At 36.9% G+C, this 27,343-nt stretch overlaps 3 protein-coding genes across 9 annotated transcripts in view; 1 reads left to right on the forward strand and 2 right to left on the reverse strand.

Moving 5' to 3' along the window:
* The window catches only part of LOC138705924 (sodium channel protein PaFPC1-like), a 94,368-nt gene extending 91,133 nt beyond the window's left edge, over nucleotides 1-3,235 (forward strand). For all 7 annotated transcript variants that reach the window (XM_069834699.1, XM_069834700.1, XM_069834701.1 and 4 more), the window contains 2 exons: nucleotides 10-195; nucleotides 341-3,235. The gene's annotated coding sequence lies outside the window, so the exon portion shown is untranslated. The remainder of the gene's footprint in view (nucleotides 1-9; nucleotides 196-340) is intronic.
* Nucleotides 3,236-6,054: 2,819 nt separating this feature from the next.
* On the reverse strand, nucleotides 6,055-14,801 carry LOC138705574 (odorant receptor 67c-like). The gene is made up of 6 exons (XM_069834176.1): nucleotides 14,792-14,801; nucleotides 14,259-14,469; nucleotides 12,997-13,096; nucleotides 11,050-11,151; nucleotides 8,624-8,779; nucleotides 6,055-6,580 (listed from the first exon to the last, which is right to left on the reverse strand). Exons 1-6 carry the CDS (start codon nucleotides 14,799-14,801, stop codon nucleotides 6,524-6,526), a joined length of 636 nt encoding a protein of 211 aa, XP_069690277.1. The 3' UTR covers nucleotides 6,055-6,523.
* A 1,359-nt stretch (nucleotides 14,802-16,160) lies between these two features.
* LOC138705575 (uncharacterized) lies at nucleotides 16,161-17,070 on the reverse strand. The gene has a single exon (XM_069834177.1). The coding sequence runs from the start codon at nucleotides 16,893-16,895 to the stop codon at nucleotides 16,161-16,163; it is 735 nt and encodes a 244-aa protein (XP_069690278.1). The 5' UTR covers nucleotides 16,896-17,070.
* Nucleotides 17,071-27,343: the final 10,273 nt, after the last annotated feature.

Consider the following 27,343-nt stretch of genomic DNA (forward strand, 5'->3'; position numbering starts at 1 on the left):
TTTTACCAGATGACCTTTTCCAGTCAGTGGAGTGGTATGTTGGAAGTATTTGTAACAAAGGGCTCCTGTCTTGAGATTTTTGGAAGTAGCTGTGTTACCTCAGTTATTGGCGTTGCATTTGTACTGTCATATGCTTTTATCACTTTCATTCTACTGAACGTGATATTAGCTGTGGTTCTGCAGTCTTACTCTCTGGTACGTTATTTTATGATGTCACTTTCAATACATTTCCGTGAAATGTATTACACATGCACATAAAATTATATCATAGTTTTCATATAAGTTTAAAATCACCACTTTCTTTGAATTCCTGAATGACATTCCTTTGTACATGTTTCAGGTGACAATAGATGTGGACGAAAGTGTGAAAGATGACGAACTGGACATGTTTAATAAGACTTGGCAGAATTTTGATCCTAACTTCAAATACTATATTCCCTTGGAGCAGTTGTCAGATTTCCTAGATATGCTTGAGCTTCCATTGAAGATACATAAACCAAACAAGTACAAAATAATATTAATGGACATTGCTATCATCAAGGGTGACCTTATGTTTTATTTTGATGTTTTCGAATCGGTTATGAAGTGCAGCTTTATGACTGATTGTAGTACCAGGTACTACTATGGAGACGTACCAACAGACCAAGCTGAGGTGGTATCTTCAACACTGCAGAGACAACGTGAAAATTATTGTGCTAAAGTCATACAGAATGCATGGCGAAAACGCAGACAGCAATGGCTAAATAATAGAGAGGGCAATTCAGATGATGCATGTCCCCAGGGTCATCATCAGACAACTGTTTTCGATGAGACTGATGGATTTGTTACAGCTGCGAGACATCAAGTGGTGATCCATCCTAAATTATCTGCTAAAGTAGCCAGTTCAACAAGTATTTGAGCTGAACAGTACATGTATTCGTATGATGTCCATCTATGTGCTGAATACAGAATGACTTAAGCTTATGATGCCACGTGAACCATTCATAGAAGGAAGAAAAGGAAAGTCAGTCTTGTTTTAAAATTTGAGGGGTCATTACGAAAGGAAAATATTTTTTTTTTTTAAGTGTGAGTATTCATTAGTGTTATCAGATATATTAAACTTTCTCCTACTTCCAATTATTCTAATTAAATACAATCCATATGGATAATTGATTAAATGGCGATCTTACTCGTGTTAATTGTGTAAGCATGTGCGGCTTACAGCTGTTTCGGTGCTTCTTCACACCATCCTCAGAGCCTACTAGATCTCGGCGTCATCTCGAAAGATTCAACATGAATCCATACGGCTTATTAAGTACTTTTTAGGAAAAGATGTATTATAGGAATCGCCAATCTATTCGATAGTATCTCAATGTAATCGTCAATCAGATTATTCTGTTAGAGTTATATTATTTCCCTGGACCAACAAACTCATTACCTTTGAACCTTACTACTGGTATTGATATAAATAGGCTATATTTTCCTGCACCAATAAACTCGCTATCCTTGAATCACAATAAATAATAATCCAGCTGTTAAATATTCATTTACAGTAAACTATACTCCGTCATTTAATAACAGCAATATATATATATATATATATATATATATCGATAATTCCATTAATCGAATCATTACTTCTGTTGAATTTTTTTCGCCTTTGCTGCTATATATACACAGGGTGGGTTTCATAATGCATCTGTCACTGACGACTTTCATAAAGGGCCTATTCTTCTCGAAGAAGTGAAGGGATCCTACCTACACGGGAAAATTCGTTCATAGTATGCAGTGGCGCTTCAATTACCATCATCGTCTTCGACAATCACTTTTACTAACTGTTGTCCACTATTGAGTAGACCTATCATTAAATTCGATTGTCGTCGAAATTCTACTAACTGTCGATTTTACTGTATCATGCACTGGTACTGTACATTTCTCCTGGATGACTAGCATTTACGTCATCCTCGGTGGTCTAAAGGTCGCCATGCTGTTATATCCACAGTTCACGAGTTCAATCTGACTAAGGGCCATGCTTTTTAAAGGATGGTAAAATAATTAGCGTGATTTCCTCCAGGAAAAAATAAAGTTGTCTGACGCGTGTAATTTGTATGATACATTATGGGATGTATAAGAATTCTGTCCCTGACATAGAGCTCGAGAACAAAATTTATTGGCATCTTATAGCCCACGCTGAAATTCGACACTGAATAACTTCTATAGTTGGAAGTATCATTGAATAAACTACTACTACTATACCTGCTGCTGCACCACCTTTCACATGATCTCGATTATCTAGTCATGTGCCCAACTGTTTCTTAATGTTTTAAGTTACATGGCCAGGCCTGGATTTACGGATTTACAGTCTTCACAACAAATTGATTCTCGAAGATTTAAATCATAGCCGTTAATGATTTATTTTTACTCTTTTCAGCTAGAGTGGTGACTGTATTTTATGCAAAAATGGCTCTGAAAGCCCTGTCACTTTTTTTTTCATATAACTGAATCATCATCATTATGTGTATAATTTTGCTGATACGTTGCAATGCACACTTTTATACGATATTCTATCACAGTCCATTCTAATTACATGGTTATATCATCTTCTGTATTCTATTATTACATTTATGATTTTGTATTTAATTCATGTCACATTGTCTCGCTACATTTATGTTGCAACATTATACATATATCCAGTAGCAGCCTTAAAAGGCTCATCTCCATTGTTTCAGTGACTTTAGTTTGATCAGTCTTACCTTACCTTACATTAGGCTTGTCAGATTCTGGAATGAAAAACCGGGAAATATCAGACGAAAGAAAAAAGGCATTACTTAAGTATCATTACTAAAAAAAATAATGTGTATTAGTAAAGAATATCAGACATATCATAAGAATTTTGTTTTCAAATAACACACCCAAACACTATATATTATTATACATTACGTTTGTCAGATTCTTGAATGAAAAACCGGAAAATATCAGACAAAAGAAAAAAAGGCGTTACTTGAATATCATTACTAAAAAAAATTTTGTATTAGTAAAGAATATCAGACATATGCTAAGAATTTCGTTTTCAAATAACACATCCAAACAAAGAACATTTTATACAAATTTCACTATATTATTTGCCAGTAATAAAATCACTCAGTTGAGTAGAGCAGCAATTGTTAGTATTTTATGTATACTATCTCATTTTAATGTTTTTTACTTTATATGCTCAGATTTTCTTTGAATTATAATAAACTTAGATCAAAACTAATTCATGTTCTTTACTTCACTACAAATTTACTTTAATTTCTAAATTTTTACCTTCAAGTTCCTGCATCACTCCTATCCCTGCTCCTGATATTTACTCGACTTGAAAGCCCTGGAGAGAAGACCTTGCTGTTGACTGACGTAGTAACAGAAATCTGAATAACAGGCATTTATTAAGAGGACAGATGTCTATTTGAATAAATTTTAGGGAATTAACAAAAAACTATTTTCCTTACAAATTATGTGCCTATCTAATTTTCTATTGCAAATAATGGCATTGTTATTAACAATAATGGTTTTCAGTGAATGAAAAATAATTTGCTATGTAATTTTAAAAACTGTGTACAAGTGTTCTTTTAACAATTTTTCAGTGAAGTATTCAAACTTCCTATGTACATTCAAGTACCGGTACTGTTTTTTTAATTGTTTGACCTCGTATAAGCAAAAATTATTTGATTATTTACAATAACACATTTAATCTATAAAAAAATGAAAATGATATGGAGTTTAGTGATGCTTCTCGGGATTCTAGCCAAGTGGAATTCCAAGAAGCCATCACTAATAATTTCAAAGCCAGAAAGCTTCAAGTCATACAAATATGGAGTTTCTTGATTTTAATCAATGTGTTTCTTAGGAGATCATGGGTCCCTCTTCAACCATATGCAGGTCCTCTTAGAATATTATTATAAAATTCCTGACTGAATAAACTTACAAATATCATCTAGTTCGTCCCGCGCCGTAGTGTCATGGTCTAAAGCATCCTGCCTAAGACTCGGATTATGGAATGCATGCTGGTTCGAGTTCTCATTGGGGAAAAAATTTTCTCATGAAATTTCAGCTAGTGTATGGGACTGGTGCATCATGATGCATTTGGGGAGCTACGATAGGTAGCAAAATCCAGTTGCGAAAGCCAGCTATAATGGCTGGGGGGATCATCGTGCTAACCACACAATACCTCCATTCTGGTTGGATGATCGTCCACCTCTGCTTCGGCATGTGAACGTGAGGCCAGCAGCTGGCTGGTTGGTCTAGGCCTTCATGGACTGTAGCGCCACGGATTATATTATATCATCTAGTTTTGCAATCTTTAGGGATACATTACCAGAAGGATAGGGCACTGAATCAAGTAGTTTAACTTGGTGATTTGGTACTATATTCAAGTTGAATGAGTGCAGTCGTAAATTAAATGATTCATTGAGCTAATATCTTCTAAAATAAACTCGTCAGTTTTGGATTTCGATGAAGTCTGTACCAACACTGCAGTTCTTTTGTAATATCAGCTCTACTACCATAAAGAACAACCGGTAATATAACTGTTTTATAAATTCTAACTTTCAGATTTTTTGACAACAGACTGGATGATAAAAGCTTCTCAACCGAATAATAACAGGCATTTCCCGTATTTATTCTGCGTTTAATTTCCTCCCGAGTATCATTTATATTTGTTACTGTTGCTCCCAGGTATTTGAATTTTTCCACCTCTTCAAAGGATAAATTTCCAATTTTTATATTTCCATTTCGTACAATATTCTCGACACGAGACATAATCATATACTTTGTCTTTTGGGAATTTACTTCCAAACCTATTTCTTTACTTCAAGTAAAATTCCGGTATTTTCCCTAACCGTTTGTGGATTTTTTCCTAATATATTCACATAACATATTCCTAACATAATAATAATAATAATAATAATAATAATAATAATAAAATAACAATAGTAGGCCTATAATAATATTATAATGATATATAATGATAAATATTAAACAGTTAATGTCTACATTTTCTTTACATTATTTTAAAATTACAGAATTAAATTTCTATTTGCGGTATTGAATGTTATATGACTAGAAGAAGCAGTGTCCTACGAATCTGTAGTACTTGTAAGAGTCCCTTTTTGAACTTCAGAAATTCTGATGACATTATCTATATCAAGTAAATGAATTAATCATACAGAGCAATAGTATCCATAAGTTCATGGTATAACTCCCTGTAAAGTTGATTTGAATAATTTCGAGGGAAAAATTGTTCCGAGGCCGGGTATCGAACCCGAGACCTTTGGTTAAATGTACCAACGCTCTACCAACTGAGCTACCCGGGAACTCTACCAGACACCGATTCAATTTTTCCCTCTATATCCACAGACCTGAGAGTGGGCTGACAACCATCAAGCAACCAAAACTGAGAGCACACTAACTCTGTGTGACTTAAATTGTGGTTTTCTGTTAACGAACAGTGACGTGTATTATGCAAATCAAGCTTTCAGGTATAACTCCCTGTAAAGTTGATTTGAATAATTTCGAGTGAAAAATTGTTCTGGGGCCAGGTTCGATAGGTGACTACTGGTACTTATCTCTTTTAGATACTGTTAGATAAAGACTAGAAGATTTACTGGTACACTTCCTAACGTTGTACACCATACTTTCTCAACTGTAATGTACCTACACCACACTTACCGGTAATATAGTAACGTCAAAACGAAGATGTATCAATTCCATGGATGGAATTGGTGATAGCGAAATGATCTGAGAATTCACCTTGGGATTACCTGACATCCCTACATTTGAGAGTTTCTGTTGTGATGTTTCCTATAATGTGTATTGTAGGCATGCGAGCCATCTGGTGTCTGCTCAGTTCGTGTAACTTCTAAATAATCATATCTGGCACCAGGAAATCGATTTCATAAAGAGTAGGAGACTACTTTCGAAGTATTTGGAGTGATACTTATACTGAAGCTTGATTAAAACTATGTTAATCTGCAAAAATATGTGCCCCACAAGACCTTTGGATAAAATTCGACTTAGTATTTTCTTATCGTGCTTTTATATGTGTTGATCTCCTCTGTCACTTCTTGTGTTCTCGGACGGATTTCCCAAACATTTTATATGTGAAGAAATATGTACAGTATCTATGCTTCATGTTGTAATTTTAATAAACATTGTCACAAAATGAGACTACAATTAGCATAGTGTAGTACAGTAGTGCATCGCCTATTATTTTACTGTTCATAGACAATAACACACCAAGCAACTTTCGAGATAGTAGTAGTACAGACTCAGAAACAAAATTCAGGTGACCCAAATTTTGTTTCTGTGTCTGTACATAGTTAATCATATTATCTTCATTGGTGACCAAGACTTGATTGTAGGCCAATTTCCACTTGCTACTGTCGATGCAATGGGCATGAAAAAAAGTTGCTTCACGTCAAGCATATGACTCACCGTCTAGAGATCTAGACTAATAAGCCGCATGCTTTAATGCAAATAGGACTACGTAGTGTTTTGTTGAATCCTGTTACTCCTCGTGCATACTGCTGAGCAAGGCCAAGTAGGAATATGATGACTGCAGCAACTGAAACACAGATACATACTCCTATGTACAAAAGTTGTATAGATAATTTGGCTGATCTCATTCCCAAGCAGAATATAAGTCTGCTGCATTGTGACGACTGCTGAGCTCTGCCAAGTGTAATCCTGCCTCAGTTCTGACAGCCAAGTCCCACCCCCAGACTACTACCTGATAAGCCCCGGGTCCTGGAGCTCCAAGCTCTTTCAAGAACAGCATCGAAAACCTGTAACCTACTAATCACAAGACCATCCCAGCCTGTTTTTAATATTGCAGATGATAAATTAAATGAGGGGGGGGGGGGGTAGAGAGTATTGGTGGAATGAAAGAGGAAACGGGAATACTCCAAGAAAGACCCTTCGCAACGTCTACTTTGTCCGCTACAAATTTCATCACGACCAGACTGGGAATCGAACCTGGATCACCTGGATGGAAATACAGTGCTCTAGTACTGCCTATTGTTATGACAAATTGAAGTAGACCCAAAATCCTGAATATTGAGTGCTATATACTGTACTTGTTAAGAAAGTGAAAGACAGATTTGCCCGGTTCGCTGCTACTCATGGTGTACAGTAATCTATACAATAGATAGCCTATGCAGGCTAACATGGTTTCTGAAATAATACATTACAGGCATTCGGTATTAAGTAAATAATTGATAATATTTCGAAACTTCTACTTCAATATAACACAAGGTCACAATGACTCAGCTAGAATGAGATCGCCATCAACAGCATTGAAATTTTCCTTGGTTGAGATGGCAGATCCACTTAATGTGTCAAACCTGCTAAGAGAAAATATTAAGGAACAATTAGTCATTTGCAATACTAGTGTTGGAACTTCCCTAGCCGACATTCAAGGCAGACATGAAGATTAGTTATTGTGGCAGTACTGGGAACTTTCTGCTCTACTGGCTGTAATGCCTACATACTCTCAAATCCGGAAATTGGTCTGTAAAGGACATGGGGGAGAACAAAAGGGAGAAGAGACCAGAAATTGGCGTATTTTACTGGGTTTTACTTCTAATTGTCAAGCTGTAGACTGTAGTATGCCTAGTAGAAGGAAGAAAGTGGATTTTGCTGAGTGGATTTGTAGGAGGAAAATATACGGGTACAAATATGCTGACATACATATTGCGGCTTTCACGGTATCTTGCTGATCTTAGTCCGATAGAACTGATGTGGAGTAAAATAAAGGGGGAAGTTGCAAATGATCTATCCAACGCACGTTTAAGTGCAAAACAAACATTATGTGAACAAATTTTCTCTGGCTGCACTAGAGACAAGTGGAGAAATGCTGTGATCATGTTCGAGGATTGAGGAAAACTATAGGCAGTCTGATGGTTTAATGGATGTTGCTGTTAACAGTTTCATCGTAAATCCAAGAGCTACTGACACAGCATCTGAATGGAACTCACATTAGGGATGGGAGTCCGGTTAATCACTAGAATAGTGTAATGAGAACTAACAAACTACTTATTTGTGATGTAGTTTTCTCCCTTTTCTGTGACGTAACTATATGTCAGGGTTCTTTTCTATCTTGTAGACCTATAGTAGGCCTACTGTCCATCCGAGTGGTTATGTCACATCTCGGTTTCCCCCACCCGTTTCTGCTAGCTCCTCTGTAAACGCCAGTGAGTGGACTGTTTGGCACTTTCCTGAAAATATTTGCTGTACAGAATTGAAAATCAATGTAAAATAATGTTGTTGTTTAGTCAACTGTTCAAAGACAGGTCTGAACCTTACAAGTGAGACCAAAAAGGCACCACTTATGAGGCAACTAGGCCAGGAGATAATGGGATAGGGTGGCCAGTTCCTTTTCCCTAAAATAATGTAAAGAAAGTAAATAACTCTCACGTGATTTCGACGACCCTGCGACATAACCTCTCGGACGGATAGTAGCGTATTCATATTCATCTCTATTGTAATGGCAATAGTACAGCAAACCGTGTCAACATATAGTTCTCACTTCACTATCCTCACCGTAATCTGAATCATAAAGTAATTTTAAATAGACGGTAGCGAGATGTACCGGTGGTGACAGACTCACCGAAGCATAAAGCGGCAGGGACAGTGTTCCAAACCAGCCTGCAGTGATCTGTACAGGTCTCTGAGCGCGCATCATGATCATGGCGGTGCAGAATGTGTAGTGAGCAGACTGCCGGTACCATTCGCTGTCATACACCGCGTTGTACACGGCTTCACTCTACAAACACAATAGCATTCATGTCAGTTCTATTTTCATAGGTACAGTGTGTGTATGTTATAAATAATACACACATACATACATATTCGTACATTCCCTTATTCCCTCCACCTACCTTGATATTGATCTGCATATCTGCCCGATATTTATCCAGTACCACAGATAAATGAACCTGAAATTGGTGTTGACAACTAAAATATAAATAGACCTATGCATAAATTTATGTGCAAATATACAGTATACTTAATTGGTTAAACCGTTCACCGTCTGGTTGTAATTAAAATGAACTTAGGCCTACTCAGAAAAGTTTGGAACGGAACTTGACATCAGGATAAGTACGAAAATTAATGGAACCAGAAAACCAGAGGAAACCATACATAAGAATCAGTTTCAGTGCATCATTAAAATTTAATAAATAATTTATAACGTTAGTCTATTTCAAAAGTGACATTGCATACACAGCGAAATTGCACCATCTGAAAATGTCTTGAAAAGTTCGGATAAATTTTGTTTTCCAACTTCATTATGTCATTGAGCTTGAATACTGCGTATATTTGGTTATTGGGATGAGTTTGATCAAGAGTAGTGTTTTATTTTGAACAATACATGTTAAGTCTAGTATGTTTTCTGTATTTACAAACAATTTCATGTATGTTGTAGGTGTATGGTCCTTAAAGCACAGTGGACATGACATGTCACAAAGATGTTGATTTTTCTATAGAATCGAAAGACAAATAATGTTTGTGAAAATTTGAGTTAGCGGACCATATAGAATCGAAAGACAAAGAAAGTTTGTGGAAATTTGTGTTAGAGGACAACCGCAATAAACAAAAAATTGTAAAAATGCTATTAATGGAATTGGACACGAAATGAATAATACTCGTAATTCTTAACCAGAACATAGACCCACTAAATAGAAAAATACGCAAATTAAGGTCACATTTCTCAGACGAAAGAAATAAAAATAAATCCACAAATTAGGAAGCGGTATGGAAGAAAAATATAAAATTAAATGGCAATTTTTCAAAGTCTAACATGTAAAAGTTATATACTAAGATAAAAGTGTATTCCTTTTAAGTAGACTCCTTTCAGAACTTCATAAATAGCTTTACATGCCTCAGATATTATACTCATACAACCTTTATATGAAACGAGTCAAAGTCAGGATAGGAGAATAAATCTCAGAAGGAAGTGAAATTGGGAGAGGAGTACGACAAGGATGCCCTTTATCACCTATCCTGTTCAACATCTACTGAAGGGTTTAGTGAAGAACTGTTTTCAGAACATGGGAGGAGTGATGGTAGGAGGAAGAAGAATAAAGTGTATAAGATTTGCTGATGATATGGCATTGTTAACAGAAGAGGAGATGATACTAAGGGATATGCTACTGGAACTAAATGGCAGCTGTGAGCAGTATGAAATGAAGATAAATGCCAACAAGACGAAGACCATGATCATAGGAAGAAAAGTAAAGAAGATAACTTGCGAATTCTAAATGAGGCAGTAGAGCAAGTGAACAGTTTCAAATACTTGGGGTGTACTATAAGCAGTAACATGAGCTGCTGTCAAGAAGTCAAAAAGAGGATAGCAATGGCAAAGGAAACTTTTAGTAGAAAAAAAGGACCATCTTCTGCAAACCTCTTGAGAAAGAACTAAGGAAGAGACTAGTGAAGTGCTTTATGTGGAGTATGGGGCAGAAACACGGACATTACGACGAAGTGAAGAGAAGCATTTGAAATGTAGATATGGAGAAGGCTGGAGCATGTGAAATGGACAGACAGAGTAAGAAACGAAGCTGTGTTGGAAGAAGTAGATGAAAGAATGATGCTGAAACTGATAAGAAAGAGAAAACGGAATTGGCTGAATCTGATAAATAATAACAGTATTTTTCATACTGAAATATACATAATTTTTGTATATTTAAAAATAAGTTCTTAACATTCTCTGTCGGCACCTGCTTATGATTTAACAATAAAATTTTACAAGCGCTCCTTTTGATACTTTGTATTTTTTGCAGCTTTTGTGTTATTTAATGGCTCTGTAACAATTACTAGGTTAATATAGCGTCTATATTTTCGTAGTTAACACAATTGAAGTTTATTTTTTGAGTCAAGTAATAATACTGGGAAACAGATCCATCGTTACATAAACATAATGACCCCAAAGTTAAGATCTGTAGTGTATTGTGACTTCATTAATAATTCTACATATACGAGTATTTAGTACCTAGTGAGATTCAACTAGCAAAGAGCACCAAGACTAAAGATTACCTGCGTCATGAGATTCGAGCCGATAGCGCAGAACAGACCCAGCTGTGTCACCACTGTCGATAAATAACCCAGCATCTTCATAAAGTTGTGGTCAATTGGCATCTGCATAACACGAATCAATACGTCATAGCAGGTACTGGTGTTAGTAATTCATCAAGTAAATTTTGTTTTTGTTAACTGTTCTGTTCTAAGAACATCAGGTCGCTAGAGACCCCTGATGATTCCTGAAGACAGTAATTCCCAAACTTTTGACACCCACGGCTCACTTTCCATGCCGATCTTATACCCACAGAGCCATCATGGCAGTTACAATAAATTGTATAAATCGGATGAACTGTTTCTTGTATAGAGTTTTGGTTAGATTACTACTCTAGGTAGAGAAATTAAGTTCATTTTTTATATTCATTAATGTTAATTTACTGGCTACCTGATAGGAAATGTAAGGTCATAAATGACAGCAGAATTAAAATTATCTCGTAGCAACTCGTTTATCTAGCAATTATAGTAAGAAATATTAAGACTATGCTGATGTCACTTTATCGTTTCTAACCACTGAGTAGGCACATGGGAATATTCTCGGCACGGCACTCTTAGCAACATTCTTGGAAGTCGCGACGTACACTTTGTGAACTCTTGCCTTAAGAGGAAGTTTAAAGTGATACATTTTGCAGGGAAGTTGATGACCACTGTCTCCTGTAACATATCGGATGTCATAGGCCTATTTATGTACGTTCCCCAGTTTGGACACACAATTTTTGCTGCTGATTGCTGTGACACTTTTCAATGGCTGCGAAGGGCGATCTGGAGGATAAACTTGTTCTTATAAGCGACGTCATCATCTTCCTCCTCTATAACTATAATTGAACATAGGATTACACGCACACGGACATTGGACTTGTTGCATTCTTTCTCTCTCTCTTTGCATTGGAAGATATTAGACCAGCCATCCTATAATCCGAATTTGAATACCAGAGTTTTATGTTTTCATTCTTAAAAAATTATATTTTATTTTATTTAACGATGCTCGCAACTGCAGCGTCGCCGATGTGCCAGGATTTTGTCCTGCAGGAGTTTTTTTACATGTCAGTAAATCTACTGACATGAGCCTGTCACATTTAAGCACACTTAAATGTTTCCATTCTTCGGAATATAGGTTTTGGCCTAATTAGTATGTTCTTCAACATATCTTCGCGTGTAGGATCCTGCTTTCTAAGCATTTGGAATGTACAAACTAATTTCTTGCTGTAACAAATGCCTCAATCATCGCAGTAACTATGTGGAAGAACAGTCTGTCAAGAGTCTGTAATCCATTTCCAGAAATAAATTTTTAACTACAGGCATACTACATTGTATGTAAGTCTTTCTTCTGACCAGTCCTCTTATGGTTTATCAACTAATAGGCCTACTTTTTTTTTTAGGAATTACTTTCTGTTTTTATCTTAAAGAATGTTTTGGAAAGGTCAAGTCTGTTCCACATCTCTCCACTCTTCCTGGAACTTCAACCTCTTTGCTTGAAGTCTGACCGTTCCCATAACAGCTAGATCGAAGAGGAGGTAAAAGATTGCTATTGTGGATGTTGTTTTCATAGAACCTTTTGCAGTACTGAGATTTAGGACACTTCTTTCGATATTTTTTACTCATTTTTTAGTAGAACACAACAAAGAAATTAATCAAATTTTACAAGTACCTTTGTAAAATAACCATGCTACGAGTGCTGCATCCTGGAAATCTAAAAGTATCAGATCTCGAAAATGTAAAGGCATTGATCTAATCAAAGTTTTATTCAATAATAATAAGGGTCATAAAAATAAAATGAAAGTATAAAATTTCTGCAATTGAATATATTTATTCTCGGAAAGCCAATCTAATAGTAGTTTTACTGTAACATTGAATACATTAATCAATGAATAATTTTGTAATTGAAACAATTGTTGTGTGCTGACTTACGGTCATTGCCTGAAATCCCAGGAAGCAAATCAACAGTGATGCAGTCAGAAACTGCACAAAGAAAACCGTTGTCCACAGAGTGTCCAGTTTCTCGCTGACACTATAAGAGAAATGCATAAATAATGTAGAAACTTTGGGACATGCTGGATATCTGATTATCATAAAATTTATTCGTATGCGACATTAATCCTCAAGAAATAAGTCAACAAATGAAAGTAAAAAGTGCTGAAATTGTCGACTGCTGGAATATAGCACAACATTTTTGTACGACTTCTTCGTAATATACGTATTATAAATGTTCTAATGTTTAGTGCGTTGCCATGAACTAAACTGAACTGTACTGAATTGAAATCAGCTGTATAAGTTACTAATGCTCTTAACGTCCCTTCAGCCTATGTGATTGTGCATATTAGGCAACACCAAAATCTTTCCATGCTCAATCTCTATATAGTACCTATTTCCTCGGTAGTCGCGTTCGATCTAATAACAAAAAGAAAATGTCGACGTCATTTACCTGAGCGAAATCTGTTTTCTGGCAAACCCTCTGTAGTTTGTTACGAGGGATGTTCATAGTAGTTTTATTGCGATTTCCTTGGAAGTTGTAGTAGATCTACGACAAGATGCATCCACGTATAATTTGGTGCAAAAATTCAAATACGTATTTTTCGAACAGATTCTTATAAAGTTGAATCCACAAACTAAAATTTTATTAATTGTCGTTTGATTGTTGGATAGTAAAGCATCACAGTGGCGACGAAAACGAGGTTGAGATTGTGTCGAAATAGAATAATGAAATAGTGTAGCTTATAATATGATTGATTCGTTGAAAAGGTGAAGTTTATATTAGTTTATTTATGTTTTAGAAGTAACAACGGCAAAATAATGCATTTATTATAAACATGACCCTGATTTAACAACGTGCCACTTTCACTAGGAATTTTACAGATTTTTTAAAATATAAATTCTGATCTTGATGTCCTAAAATTCTAAAATTAATATAAAATCATGTAAATTTTTACAATTTCGTTTACCGTTCTAGAATTTTAGGACTTTTTTCATGTTTTTACGATAATATGTTTTTATGAATTCCTTTTCGGTTGTGCACAATTCATTTTTCATTTTAAATAATAATTACAATTATTATTTAAGGCTCACTTTGAATGTTTGTTCCAATACAACTTTTAGTTTTATCAGAAGGAGGGTGTAAGAAATCACATACTAGGCCTTGAAAGAGAAGTGCATAAATTTCTCTCTCAACTTACTCTAGAAGCTTCTGATGATGCTTGATGCACTCGACGAGATACTGTTCCATCTCTTTCTGAACGACCGAAGTTGAAAATTCCGACTCTGTACTGTCCAATTCAGTCTCTGACGACGGCAGTAAGCTCAGAAAATCTTCAACGTTCTGCATACTTGCAAGTCGATCGCTGGTAATGGGAATAACACTTCTGGCTTCCATCATTGACAGGCGACCTACCAGATAAAACAACACAAATCAGAGTGGGCTTACAAAATGAAAGTAAAGATGGTAGGTACAGAATTTTGGTAAACTTCCCTTTGTGATAATAAAGAAAGTATCATCACACAGAGCGTTTGCCAAGAAACAGGTTTCACTCAGGAAAATTCCTCCGATCTTTTACTCTCGCAGATCTAACGTGACTGCTGAATAAAGTGAGTACATTTTCCCTGGATCAAGCGTAATAAGGTTTTGTGTTACGTAATATGTAGGGGCCTACAGATAATATAGGCCTAAGTTGAAGAGACGTCGAAGTTAGAGTTTTAGTATACAGCTCACTTCCATTCATTGTTGCTCAGTTTAGTTCGTGGCAATGCTATACACATTACAAAAGCAAATCTCCATTTATATTATAAGCCTATATGTAAGGAAGAAATTGTACAAAAAGTGTCGTGCTATATTTCTACAAAAATATTCTAGCATCCAACAACAATCCAGAATTTAATGAAAAAAGAGAGAAAAATCGGCTCATTTTAAAATAAAAATAAAAGCGCATAAATCGCGTTCTAAGTGGAGAAAAACTCGATGATATGAGCTATAGACTGGAAATAGACACGAAATACGAGAGTTGGGGCATAAGACATGGCAACAATTTTTTGTGTGAATACGGGCGCAGTTCGAATTTTTAAATATGCAAATTAAAGAACAGGATATGTGTACTAATAGGATGGCTAGAATAGGAATCAAACCTCTATAAACGACACAGCATCATACTACTTGAAAGGGTAGGGTATGTGTAGTAGTGGGGTAGAATAGGGTTGGGTAGCGAACAAACATCCATAAACAACACAACATTATGCTACTCGAGTTTACACAGTAGTTGGAACAGAATTACAGCACACATACTCATCCTAAAAACCCATCGGGTCACATTCACTTTGCACGGCGGTCGACTCACAACTGCATTACGAATTATGTAAAACACTGCCCTTTTCCTATATGAAAAAAATATTTTTATGATTTAAAAAATTATTTACATTTTTTTTTTTTTTTTTTTTTTTTAATTCTCTTCACTGTGCAGTGATGAAGCATTTCCCAAATAATTAAAAAACTATCCAACATTCTGTGATGAAATTTTTTGTGTGTATTTGTGCATGTCATATCTACAATATGATGCTAGATCACTTCTATACCTTTGATAGATTGTCTGATAAAAAATAAATTTCTTTTTAAAAAATGGTCAAATACAAGTATTTTCTTCTAACACAAAATTAAAATATATATATATATATATTTATATATTTATATTTATATTATTTATTAAGGAATGTAGTTGAAAGAGCATGATATTGTAAACATGAGTTTCAGCAATAAAATAAAAGAGAGGGAACATGAAAAAGTTAACAAGTTTATGAGTTATGAGAGAAACGCTTCATCACTGCACAGTAAACTGCCACCATTTTGAATTAAAAAAATATATATATAATTTTTTTAAATCGTAAAAATATTTTTTTTTCTATAGCAGAAGGATAGTGTTTTACACATACCAATTTTCATTATTGTACAAGATAAGTAATGGAGGAAAAAATGTGGAATATTTCCAAAAACTTTACTGCTGTAAGCTGTACCTAACCCCTTAACCTGGCACTACCGTGGTAGTCTCTTCGATCAATGGTAAGGCGGTCTTGCAAAGCATTCAACAAATATTTTAAAAAAGAAAGTAGCCTGTCTGACCTGCAGACTGGAGAGGCGCGCGTCCGCCTGCCTGTAGCCTGAGCGCCACGTTGCTGGACGTGCTTCGCAGCTCCTCGCCTAGGAGCTCGAACTGCCCCGACAGGTAGATCATCAGCGCCATAGAAAACATTTGGATCATCATGAGGCTGAAGGTCTCCTGCAGCCCGATGAGGGCCGTGTACACGTACACTATCTCATAGATTGGGGACTGCGACTCATCGAAGGGAAACCATATCTTCTGCGGCAGGATGACCTCGGTCTCGTGCGTAGCGTTGTGTTCCCGCTGCTCCGCCTCGTCGTGCATGCGCGTCACTATGGGGCTCATGAGATGGTACATGACGCTGGCAGTGGCGCCCACCGCGAAGTACGACATGGTTATAATCTTGGCGTGCCGCAACACCTTCTTGATGACGAGTCTGTTCTCCGTGCTCAGCTCGTCCCCGTGGATGAAGAAGTTGCCCTTGATGGCGTTCACAATCGTCTGCACCTCTCCCGTGCGGAAGTCCAGGACGTAGAGCTTGAGGCAGAGAATCACGTGCGAGATGGACACCGCGATCGTCTCCAGCTTGCTTAGCAGGTCATTCCTGTGCAAGTACAGCTCCATGGTCAGACCGACCGTGGAGTAGGCTATGAGGATATGAGCGGCTGCGCTGAACAGCGTGTACAGCTTGGCGCGCGACGGATCCATGTCCCCGCGCCACATGCCCATAATGCGCAGGAACCATTCGTATCTGAAAAGTAGACGTTTCCAAAGAAGTTTGACTTCTTGTAATAAATATTCGAAAATATCGTATATTTGGAGGAAAAATGTGTCATTTGTATCAAGTCATCCAAGATAAGACAAGGTAGAAGGACAATATCAGGAAGAAGACATGTTTGATACTCGGTTAACGACACTGCATCAACTACTAGGTTACTTAGTGATGATGGAATTGGTAATAGCAACATGGTATTTGAGGAGATGATTCCGAGGATTACCTCACATTCGGCTTATGGGTGGAGATCTCGGAGAAAATCCAACTAGATAATCAGTCCAAGCGATCATCGAATCCAAGCTCAGAAGGTACGTTGACTGAGGATTAGGCCAATAATAATTGATGATACATTTTCATAACCTGTAAACATTTCTCAAATTTGTTGACAAGTAGCCTATAGACGGGTCAGGACACCTGAGTTCGGCGAATGAAATGGTGACGTTCATTATGATGATGATGATGATGATATAATAATGATAATAATAATAATAATGGTGGTGGTAAAGCTGTGTCTATGGTGATGAAGATGATGGAGACGATAATGGTGATGGTAAAGGTAAAAATAACGAAGATAATGATAAATATCATTACGATGATCGTAAAAGGTACAAGTTACGACTAAGATTCAAATGGAGTAGACAATGGACATTTTGCAAACGATGGAGTAGGAAATGAGAATTGAAATTTGGAATATGATGATATTTCTTATTAAATTTGTGAAGCAGACATTTTTTAAGAAGAAGTAGAAGAAGATAAATTATAATGATGATTATGATGAAAAGATGGCAAAGATCAAGTTGAACAAGAGATTTTTTTTATTTTAGTAGGTTATTTTACGACGCTTTATCAACATCTTAGGTTATTTAGCGTCTGAATGAGATGAAGGTGATAATGCCGGTGAAATGAATCCGGGGTCCAACACCGAAAGTTACCTAGCATTTGCTCATATTGGGTTGAGGGAAAACCCCGGAAAAAACCTCAACCAGATAACTTGCCCCGACCGGGAATCGAACCCGGGTCACCTGGTTTCGCGGCTAGACGTGCTAACCGTTACTCCACAAGTGTGGACTGAACAAGAGATGGTGAAGACTATGACGACGCTACTTTCGTGTCCATAATCACTATTTTCCATTTCATCTTCGTCCGCCCTCGTCTTCTTTGTCGACGTCGTTTTCCTCGTCGTCCTCATGGTATTTGACAATACTGAAAAACTTGATATGATTCTCGTGTTTGGTGAAATGGTGAATGTAGAAAAAATGCAGAACTATCTTCTGTTTAAATTACTGTACACTTACTTTCAATGCATTGTACAGATGTTAATTATTTATTTACACCTGACTTTAACAAAGTAACAACATAAGAACCTCATCATCAATTTCTATTGTTATCGTTTTTGCAGTACACAAAAGAATACCACCACTTTCTGGTACTGTTTTTCTTGTATCATACAGACATTTCATAAGAAAGAAGTATTTTTGTTGGTTATTTAACGACGCTTATTCAACTACTAGGTTATTTAGCGTCGATGGAATTGGTGACAGCGAGATGGTATTTGGCGAGATTAGGCCGAGGATTCACCATAGATTATTTGACATTCATCTTATTGTTGGAGAAAACCTCGGAAAAAACCCAACCAGATAATCAGCCCGAGTGCAACTTCGGAGCAGCAGGCAAGTGCTGCAGCCGACCCAGCTATTCCGGTGGCTGATACAAGTTTAATAGCCTAGCGATATTTCGTTAACTATTTGCTTTAGAAACACTCTGCAAACGTCATTATTATCCTAATGTTATTTTATTTTATTTCTGTTATATTGTTAATGTTTTATTAAAGGAATAAAACTTTGTGACGAAAGTAGACTACTCTTTTTCCTTGATCAATATTCGTTATGTATAGGCTTGACTATATGTGTGAGTTCTTATGTTCCCTTAAATTTAGCGAAATAGCTCGTCATATCAGTAATAATACAGGAGATATGTAAGATGACAGTTCTAGGTGCCTCACCTAGTATAGGCCTACTATTTGTTTACTGGTACGTGCACCGTGAACAAAATTATGTGTAGTGGGCAGTGATTGTATAAATAACCTGTATTAAATGCTTTAATTAAATGTTCATATATGAGAAATTTATTATAAGAAGAAACTATATTTGAATGTAATACGCCTATATTTAGGTCGGAGTTTTAAAATCTCCCTTTTTCTTAGAATTTTTGTTTGGATGTGTGAAAACAAATATATATGACATTTTTGGAGTTTAAACGCATGTGATGCAAACAGCTTAAGTTTTCCAAACTTTTTTTCCCCCCACAAATTTGCTTATTGTGTAATTATAAGTTATTCTCTCGCAGCCTTTGGTATGCTCTGGGAGAAACAACAGTGAATCGTGCTGCAAGACTGACTCAGACGCAGGTTTGAGCTCCACTCCTGGCGTTTATTTGGTTTTATTATTTTTTTTTCCTCGAGATTTTCAACTGAAAGGCGAATGTCAAGTAATTCCATGGCGAATCTTCACTCATTCGCCCTATATCGTCTCGCTGTCACTAGATCCACCAAAGCAAAATAACCACGTGTTCAGGGCTATGAAATAATGGGCTCGCGTTCATATCCTGCTTGAAACAAATTAGCTGGTTAAATTTTCTCCGAGGTTTTCCTCCCTCAACCAATGAAAGCAGAATTGCTGGGTAACTTTCGGCGTTGGACCTCGTGCTCATTGAGCTTTCATCATTTTCAAATTCATTTATCATCTTTCAATAGTTTCAGTTCGACCGGAGATGCAGCAGATCTAGTACCGTGATTTTCATACAAATTACATCTATCTGAAGGAGCTGCGTAAGTCCCAAGAGGATAGAGGGGCTATTGAAGCTGGCTCTGTCGGCTCAGGTTTATGTGTAGCTGAATCGATAGATGACACCAAATAGTGACTCATGATACCTACACTAACGCAATAGAATGCAGTAGTATGTAGTACCGTGGCTTGCATACAGATGACATCGATCTGAGGAAGCTACTGAAGTCCCATGAGCTGCGTTGAAACAGGGTGTTGTAACTGAATCGATAGATAGCACCAAATAGTGAATCACGATGCATACACTAACGCGATAGCATGCAGTTGTATGTAGTACCGTGGCTTTCATTCGGATGACATCGATCTAAGTAAACTACTGAAGTCCCAGGTCGGGAGAGAGCATGAGCTCCGTTGGACCAGGATGTTGTAACTGAATCGATAGATAGCACCAAATAGTGAATCACGATGCATACACTAACGCGATAGCATGCAGTTGTATGTAGTACCGTGGCATGACATCGATCTGAGTAAACTACTGAAGTCCCAGGAGGGAGAGAGCATGAGCTCCGTTGGACTAGGATGTTGTAACTGAATCGATAGATAGCACCAAATAGTGAATCACGATGCATACACTAACGCGATAGCATGCAGTTGTATGTAGTACCGTGGCTTACATTCAGATGACATCGATCTGAGTAAACTACTGAAGTCCCAGGAGGGAGAGAGCATGAGCTCCGTTGGACCAGGATGTTGTAACTGAATCGATAGATAGCACCAAATAGTGAATCACGATGCATACACTAACGCGATAGCATGCAGTTGTATGTAGTACCGTGGCTTGCATACAGATGACATCGATCTGAGGAAGCTACTGAAGTCCCAGTTCGGGAGAGAGCATGAGCTGCGTTGAAACAGGGTGTTGTAGCTGAGTCGATAGATGGCACTGGTGAATCACGATACTTACAGGAATGTGGTCCTGAGGACTTCAATAATAATCCCATAAAAATAAGGTCGGCACAATAAGCCTCAGGCTGTGATGCAAGCCCTCGGGCCCTCCTCAATAAGGGGAAAAAGATAACTGCGTAGTTGGAACATAGTCTTTAAATAATCAATGAAACTTAATCTCTCGCGCAGCACAAACAAAACATAAATGTATTTTTGTATATGACAAACTGGCAGTGAATGTTACTTGCATCCTTAATCCACTTCTCCACAAAATAATTTTCAATACCTCCGGTGTGGTAGATTGCAGATCCGAGTTCATCCAGGTGTTAAAATACCGTACAGCTTGTATCGTGATTCCACTTCCAGAAAAGCAACACAGTTTTTTTTTTTTTTTTTTTTTTTTTTTTTTTTTTTTTTTTTTTTTTTTAAGGCTTTGGGTGATGATTCCATTGCATGTATGTCGTCTTTAATTCAAGCGTGTAACGATGCGTTCATTTCCCAATACCCGTCAAGACACGATAGACGAAGACTCTGCTTTCATTTCAGTGTTGCATCAAATGCTAAATATTGCAGCCCATTTGCCTAGTGTGATAACCAGCAATGATTTTTCACGGAACCGAATGAGAGGTTACAGTTACTATAACACACAGTGCCATGAATGATTGACTAAGAAGAGTCAATCAACATAGCTGTTCTTTGGTGACATCTCATTCATTAATCCTTCTATTTTATTGGTATCATTCACTGGTTCCGTTTTGAAGAATGTTAATTGTGGAATTACTTGTTCGAAATTTTTCATAGATTTTCGTTGATTAGCAAATATCTGTCATTTTCCATCCCTCTAGACATAGCTTTGTTGTTGTTGTTATTATTATTATTATTATTATTATTATTATTATTATTATTATTATTATTATTTACTTACTAATAGCTTTTAAGAAACCCAGAGGTTCATTGCCGCCCTACATAAGCCCGCCATAGGTCCCTATCCTGAGCAAGATTAATCCAGTCCCTACCATCATATCCCACCTCCCTCAAATCCATTTTAATATTATCCTCCCATCGACGTCTCGGCCTCCACAAAGGTCTTATTCCCTCCGGCCTCCCAACTAACACTCTATATGCATTTCTGGATTCGCCCATACGTGCCACATGCCCTACCCATCTCAAACGTTTGGATTTAATATTCCTAATTATGTCAGGTGAAGAATACAATGCGTACAGTTCTGCGTTGTGTAACTTTCTCCCTTCTCCTGTAACTTCATCCCTCTTAGCCCCAAATATTTTCCTAAGAACCTTATTCTCAAACACCCTTAATCTCTGTTCCTCTCTCAAAGTGAGAGTCCAAGTTTCAAGTTGTTGTTGTTATTATTATTATTATTATTATTAACTTATTATTATTATTATTATTATTATTATTATTATTATTATCATTCTGAAGGGCGAGGGCGAACCCTAGCTCAGAATGAACTTCTACTCTGACCCCAGCTAGACGCACATTCCCAACCCACACCAGCTGACTATGCTAAGGTTCACTGAATATCCAGGTTTCGGCAAGGTAATCCTACTCATTCTTAGGCCTGTCCCAACTCGCATCACCAACCGGCAATCTGGAAATACTATGGAATGATGATTGAATGGGGATAGGCTGGAATGTTACTGATGCCTGACGTTGTAAAATGAGAGAATATTGAAAAAAAAAAAAAAAAGCCAAAATGCGACATTGTCGGCCCTAAATGTCACTGTGATTTTTCAGGGTTTACATAATTGATATACATTTCCATAGATATACCGTGAATTTCACTTCCCAATAGACCACGTACCTGATTGTAGCGGGTAACTGCCTCGTCCTGACACATGAATGCTTACCAAGCTGTGCACTCGACTAAAGAGGTGGGCCTGTTTCACATGGATATTCTTTTTCTAGACGCTTAAAAATTATACATGCCATAGATAAATTAACAGCAGGCGTTCAGCAATGCTAAAATATTGAAATATAGAATTAAGGTATTGAAACTGTTGTGTATTGATGTCTCCTACCGATCCATGCACTTCTCCGGATGCAATTCCGTTTCCATTTCGGTGCGATGTTGCCTTCTGCTAAGCGACAAGTGAAGACTACTTAAATGGCCGCAATGAGGCGAATGATTTTCGCAAAACCTGTGCAATTAGAGTGTCATTTTTTGACATTTGTGACAGACAACACATGCGATTGTTACGCAACTTCTTCGCAGTGCCCTCTAAAAGTGAGAGAGAGAGAGAGAGAGAGAGAGAGAGAGAGAGAGAGAGAGTTCTTCACTACGACACTGAGAGAAAAAGGTTATAATTACGCAATTTTAAAACTGTTCTTTCCAAAAATCGCTTCTGAGAAAAAAAAATATTTCAGAAATATGATTAGAAATTTTAAGAGAAACATACGCTTTAAACATCTTCTTCGACGACTTTCAGGCCAATCTTCGTTTAATTATAAGTCCTTCTCTGGACTTTTTCTTGGTCTACTAATATGCAGGCACTCGATGGGACTACAGTGACATATGGTCGATTCAATATAACACTATTCAACTTTCTCTTATTACCGTAGGCCATTCAGCCTCGAAAACACTGCAGTCTATTGACTAATTTGTCCCCTTGTATATTCGTTATTGGCTATAATGTTCTCCAAAGACCTCTGCATTCTGACGAGAAGATTTCTTACAAAATTATTATATTTCATGTGCCTAATTTCCGGATAAATTAACTTGTGTATGCTCAACATGAAAAAAATGCGTCAAAAATTGCTGTTCAGAGACGGAAAGGCAAACAGGGTGTATGATGAAAACCATTATTTTTCGGTGTCAGAAATGTTCAAAATACGTAATACAGCCGTTAATTGTATTCCTGTTATTTTATTCTTAATGCATCTGTCTCAGAACTCTATTGCGGGTCCAATAAATTCAAAACGACGTTCCAACTTTTTTAGGGTTTGTAACTGAGGATTTACTCGCACTTTCAATCAGCTTTATATCCTTTCTTTACGTAGTGAAAGAGTACTGTTTTTTGGTAACCTCTATCACAGATAGTGAAATTCGTTTTCGGCTACCTGTGAACTGCTTTTATTTTCTCTACCCATTGTCCAAGTTTCACTTCATTGGCTTTGTTTCTTTCGTTTTTTATATTATCATATATTTCTTCTAATTCTTGCATCCCTCCTCACTTTGATCCCTGCCTTTTTGTGATTTTTTCTTTTTTCCTTTCCTTGTTCTCTTCTCTTTGCATTTCTTTAATTCTTTTCTTTTTTTAGTTTTTCCATTTTGTTTTCATCTTTTGGAAGTCTTCCCTTGTTCTTTCACTCCTTTCGAAATTTTTCATTCTTTCTTACCATCATTATTCTTCCTACCTCTTTTCTTTCTTTGTTTTCTTTCTTTGTTTCGTTCTTTGGTTCTTTTTTGCATTTTTAAGTCCCTAAATTGTTCCTTCTGTATTTACGTTATTTAATATTTAATTTAAATAGCTAGCTAGTGAGTACAAATTAAAATTATAAAACAAAAATGTTTCTAGCCACTATCGTAAGAGCCAGGCTCGTGTACGGTATGGTCTTATCCAATAATATAACATAAAATTTACAAGGACAGTTTACTAAATACAGTATGTAACTTACTTCAAACCAATAAATAACATACAGGAGCTAAAAAAAAGAAGAAAGAGAAAAAAAGAGAAAAAACACATTTAATATAAATTGACAATCAGACAGAAGCCAATGATATTCAATAGAAACATGAATATAGTCGACAGAAATAAAAGGTAAAAAATTACACATATTTGTTAATATTACATATCATGAATAATTTTATAAATTTATTTTTTAAAAGCTTCAATTTTAAAATATTTCAAATTTGGAAAATGGTTTGTAATTTTATTATAAAGTCTTGAGCCGAAACTAGCGCCATGTTTAAGAGCTGCACTTGTATGACATTTAGGCTCAATTAATGGGAAAGTAGACTTTTGTCTCTCTGTTTTTCATTTTCATCTCACTTTAAATTCTTTCTCTTATTTTTATCACTTTGACTTTTCACCACTTTCTGGTTTCCTTTTCCCTTGCTTCTTTCTTTTTCTTTCGCCTTGTGTTTTTTCTCTTCCATCAATTTCCTTCTTTCGCTAATTTCCTTTTTCACATTGTTTAACTTTAGCTCGTTTTTTATTACTTTTTGTTGTTTTTCTCCAGTTTATTCACTTTCTTTCTATTTCCTGTTTTTTTATTTCCTTTATTACCCTCATCTTCTTTGCTTAAGTTATCATTTATTCTTTTTGTTATAAGTATTGTTATATTCGATTTATTTCTTCAATTTTCTTTCTTTCTTCCTTTGTTTGTTTGTTTGTTTGTTTGTCTGTCTTTTTTTCTTCCCCAGGTAGGCCTGTGTGTTTCTTGTGATGTAATATTTTCTCATTTTTGTGTTCATTGCATTAATTTTAGGCCAGAGATATTAGCTACATTTCTTTTCTACAAACAGATGGACGAAGTTACGTGTTATCCGCATGTTCGAGGTAGCCACTGAATAATTCTCCAAGGTTGACGTGTCACAGTCATTGTATGACAGTTGATGACAGAAAGTCCAATATGTTGAGACAGCATCGTTATTGCACATTGGCAATTCCACGAAGGGTAGGCCTACCCAGAAATAATGTACTAACTTCTCTCATAACTGATAAATTCTTGCGATGGAGAAAATGTGATTAAACTCATTGAACGGGTTGAAATCAGACTGGAATTCTCTGCCTGGAAAGTATTTGGATGGAACTTATGCAAACTCACCGGGACATAAGGAGTCAGTGCTTACAATACCGTTAATGTCAGGATAGCCTACTATTTAAGAAATGATATCAGGCAAGAGTAAACACGATCAAGGATGAGAATGGTGACTTGCTTGCACACTCTCATTCCATCCTGAACAGATAGAAAATTATTTCGGCAACTACTAAATGTACACAGGCCAAATAGAAATAGTCGGCACGATATTCAAATATAAAAAATGCTGAACCATTTGCAGCTGAACTCACACTTTCTGAAGTCGAAATTGCGATAAAAAAAATAACTGGGAAATTTTGAAGTGAAAGCGCTGAATAATTAATATTCCCTATTCTAATTGTACTGTATTGCCACAAAATAAACTGAAATGCACTGAATGGAAGTTAGCTGTATATTAATGCTCTAACTTTGGCCTCCCTTCGCTCTAGGCAACCCAAAAACTTCTCACGCTCGATAGGGGAGAAATGCACACATTATTTCCTCAGGAGTCGTGTTTGGTCTATAATAGTAGAAGACAGACGGCATTTTCTTGAGCTAAACGTGCTTCCTGGCGAACGCTTTGTATAATACGGTACGTATAACCACGATAAAGAAGTGAACTATTGCGAAACGTGTAAAAACACCTTATTTGTATAATACGTTTATTTTATTAGAAAATTATTTGTAGCTTTTACGGTTTAATATCACTTTCTAGTCACTTTTGGCCATTTTGGGTCACCAATATCGGGATCTGACCATGAAACATAGAAAATAAATGTTTATGAACGCAATATTCGTTCAGAATCGATAACGACGGCTGTACAGGACAAAACGATTTCACTAAGGCATAGTCTTTCTTCGAAGCCATTCTCTGAACACCTCAACGCTGTAGGATGACACGGAAAATGAAGTTACGGTCGTGGGAGATCGACGAGGACGAAAGTTCTGCGAAGAGGAGTCGACGCGACGCCCGTCTGGGCATCCTGGATCAGCCTTCAGAAGTTGCACTGCGCATCTTCACGTGTCCCGGAATTGTGCACCCGAGTGACTCCAGTGTGCAAACCATGGCTCGCGTTGTCGCAGAACGTAGTCTGTGGACGCAATTGAAGTTCCGGAAGCCGGCGCCCACCACGCGTCGGGTGCTGATGCTGCTGAGGGGGGCGTCTCTGCTGCGCGAGTTAGAGCTTGTTAAGCGCCGTGACTGGGCCGCCATTATCCGGGAGGCATCTCGACACAGTCACCACCTGGAGACACTTACCATTCACAGTAATATCACAGTCTAGTATATACAGTTACGAAGCTTGAGTTGTAAGGATGCTAGGAACAATAGACTGTGCCGGTACTATTTCGCATTGTCTGTAATGAGGCGATATTAGCGAACCTAGTGGTTAGCAACTATCTATGGATGCATGTTTACTACATATTGAGCTTCGTGACTGTATATACTAGACTGTGGTAATATGGTAATGGTTGAACTTGTCCACCGTGTCCTCTTTAGTTGCAAGCGACTCAACAGTCTACGGATCACCGACTATTTACGATAGCAAGTGCGTCAACTCGTCAATAAGCTCACAAATATGCACAAAACTTTCCATATGTGATATCAGTGATATCACACGTCAGCTCGTTGTCGTCAGCTGCAAACCCTTCTTTAACAATGTATTGTCATGTGCATCAACTTATTATCAGCTGCAAGGAACTCACAAATCTGCACAGTACTTTCCATACGTGATGTCACGTGCTTTAGCTCGTCATTATCAGCTGCAAGGTATCACTGACCATATGTGTTGTCCACAATGTCATCAATTCGCGCATTATTTTCTGTATGTTGTGCCTCGTCCGTCAACAGCTGTAATCGGCCCAACGATTTGCGGATCACCGTTCATCATCATTATAAACTTCAGTCAACCTA

The sequence above is a fragment of the Periplaneta americana genome, chromosome 9 (assembly GCF_040183065.1).
Source record: "Periplaneta americana isolate PAMFEO1 chromosome 9, P.americana_PAMFEO1_priV1, whole genome shotgun sequence".
Taxonomy (NCBI): Eukaryota; Metazoa; Arthropoda; class Insecta; order Blattodea; family Blattidae; genus Periplaneta; species Periplaneta americana.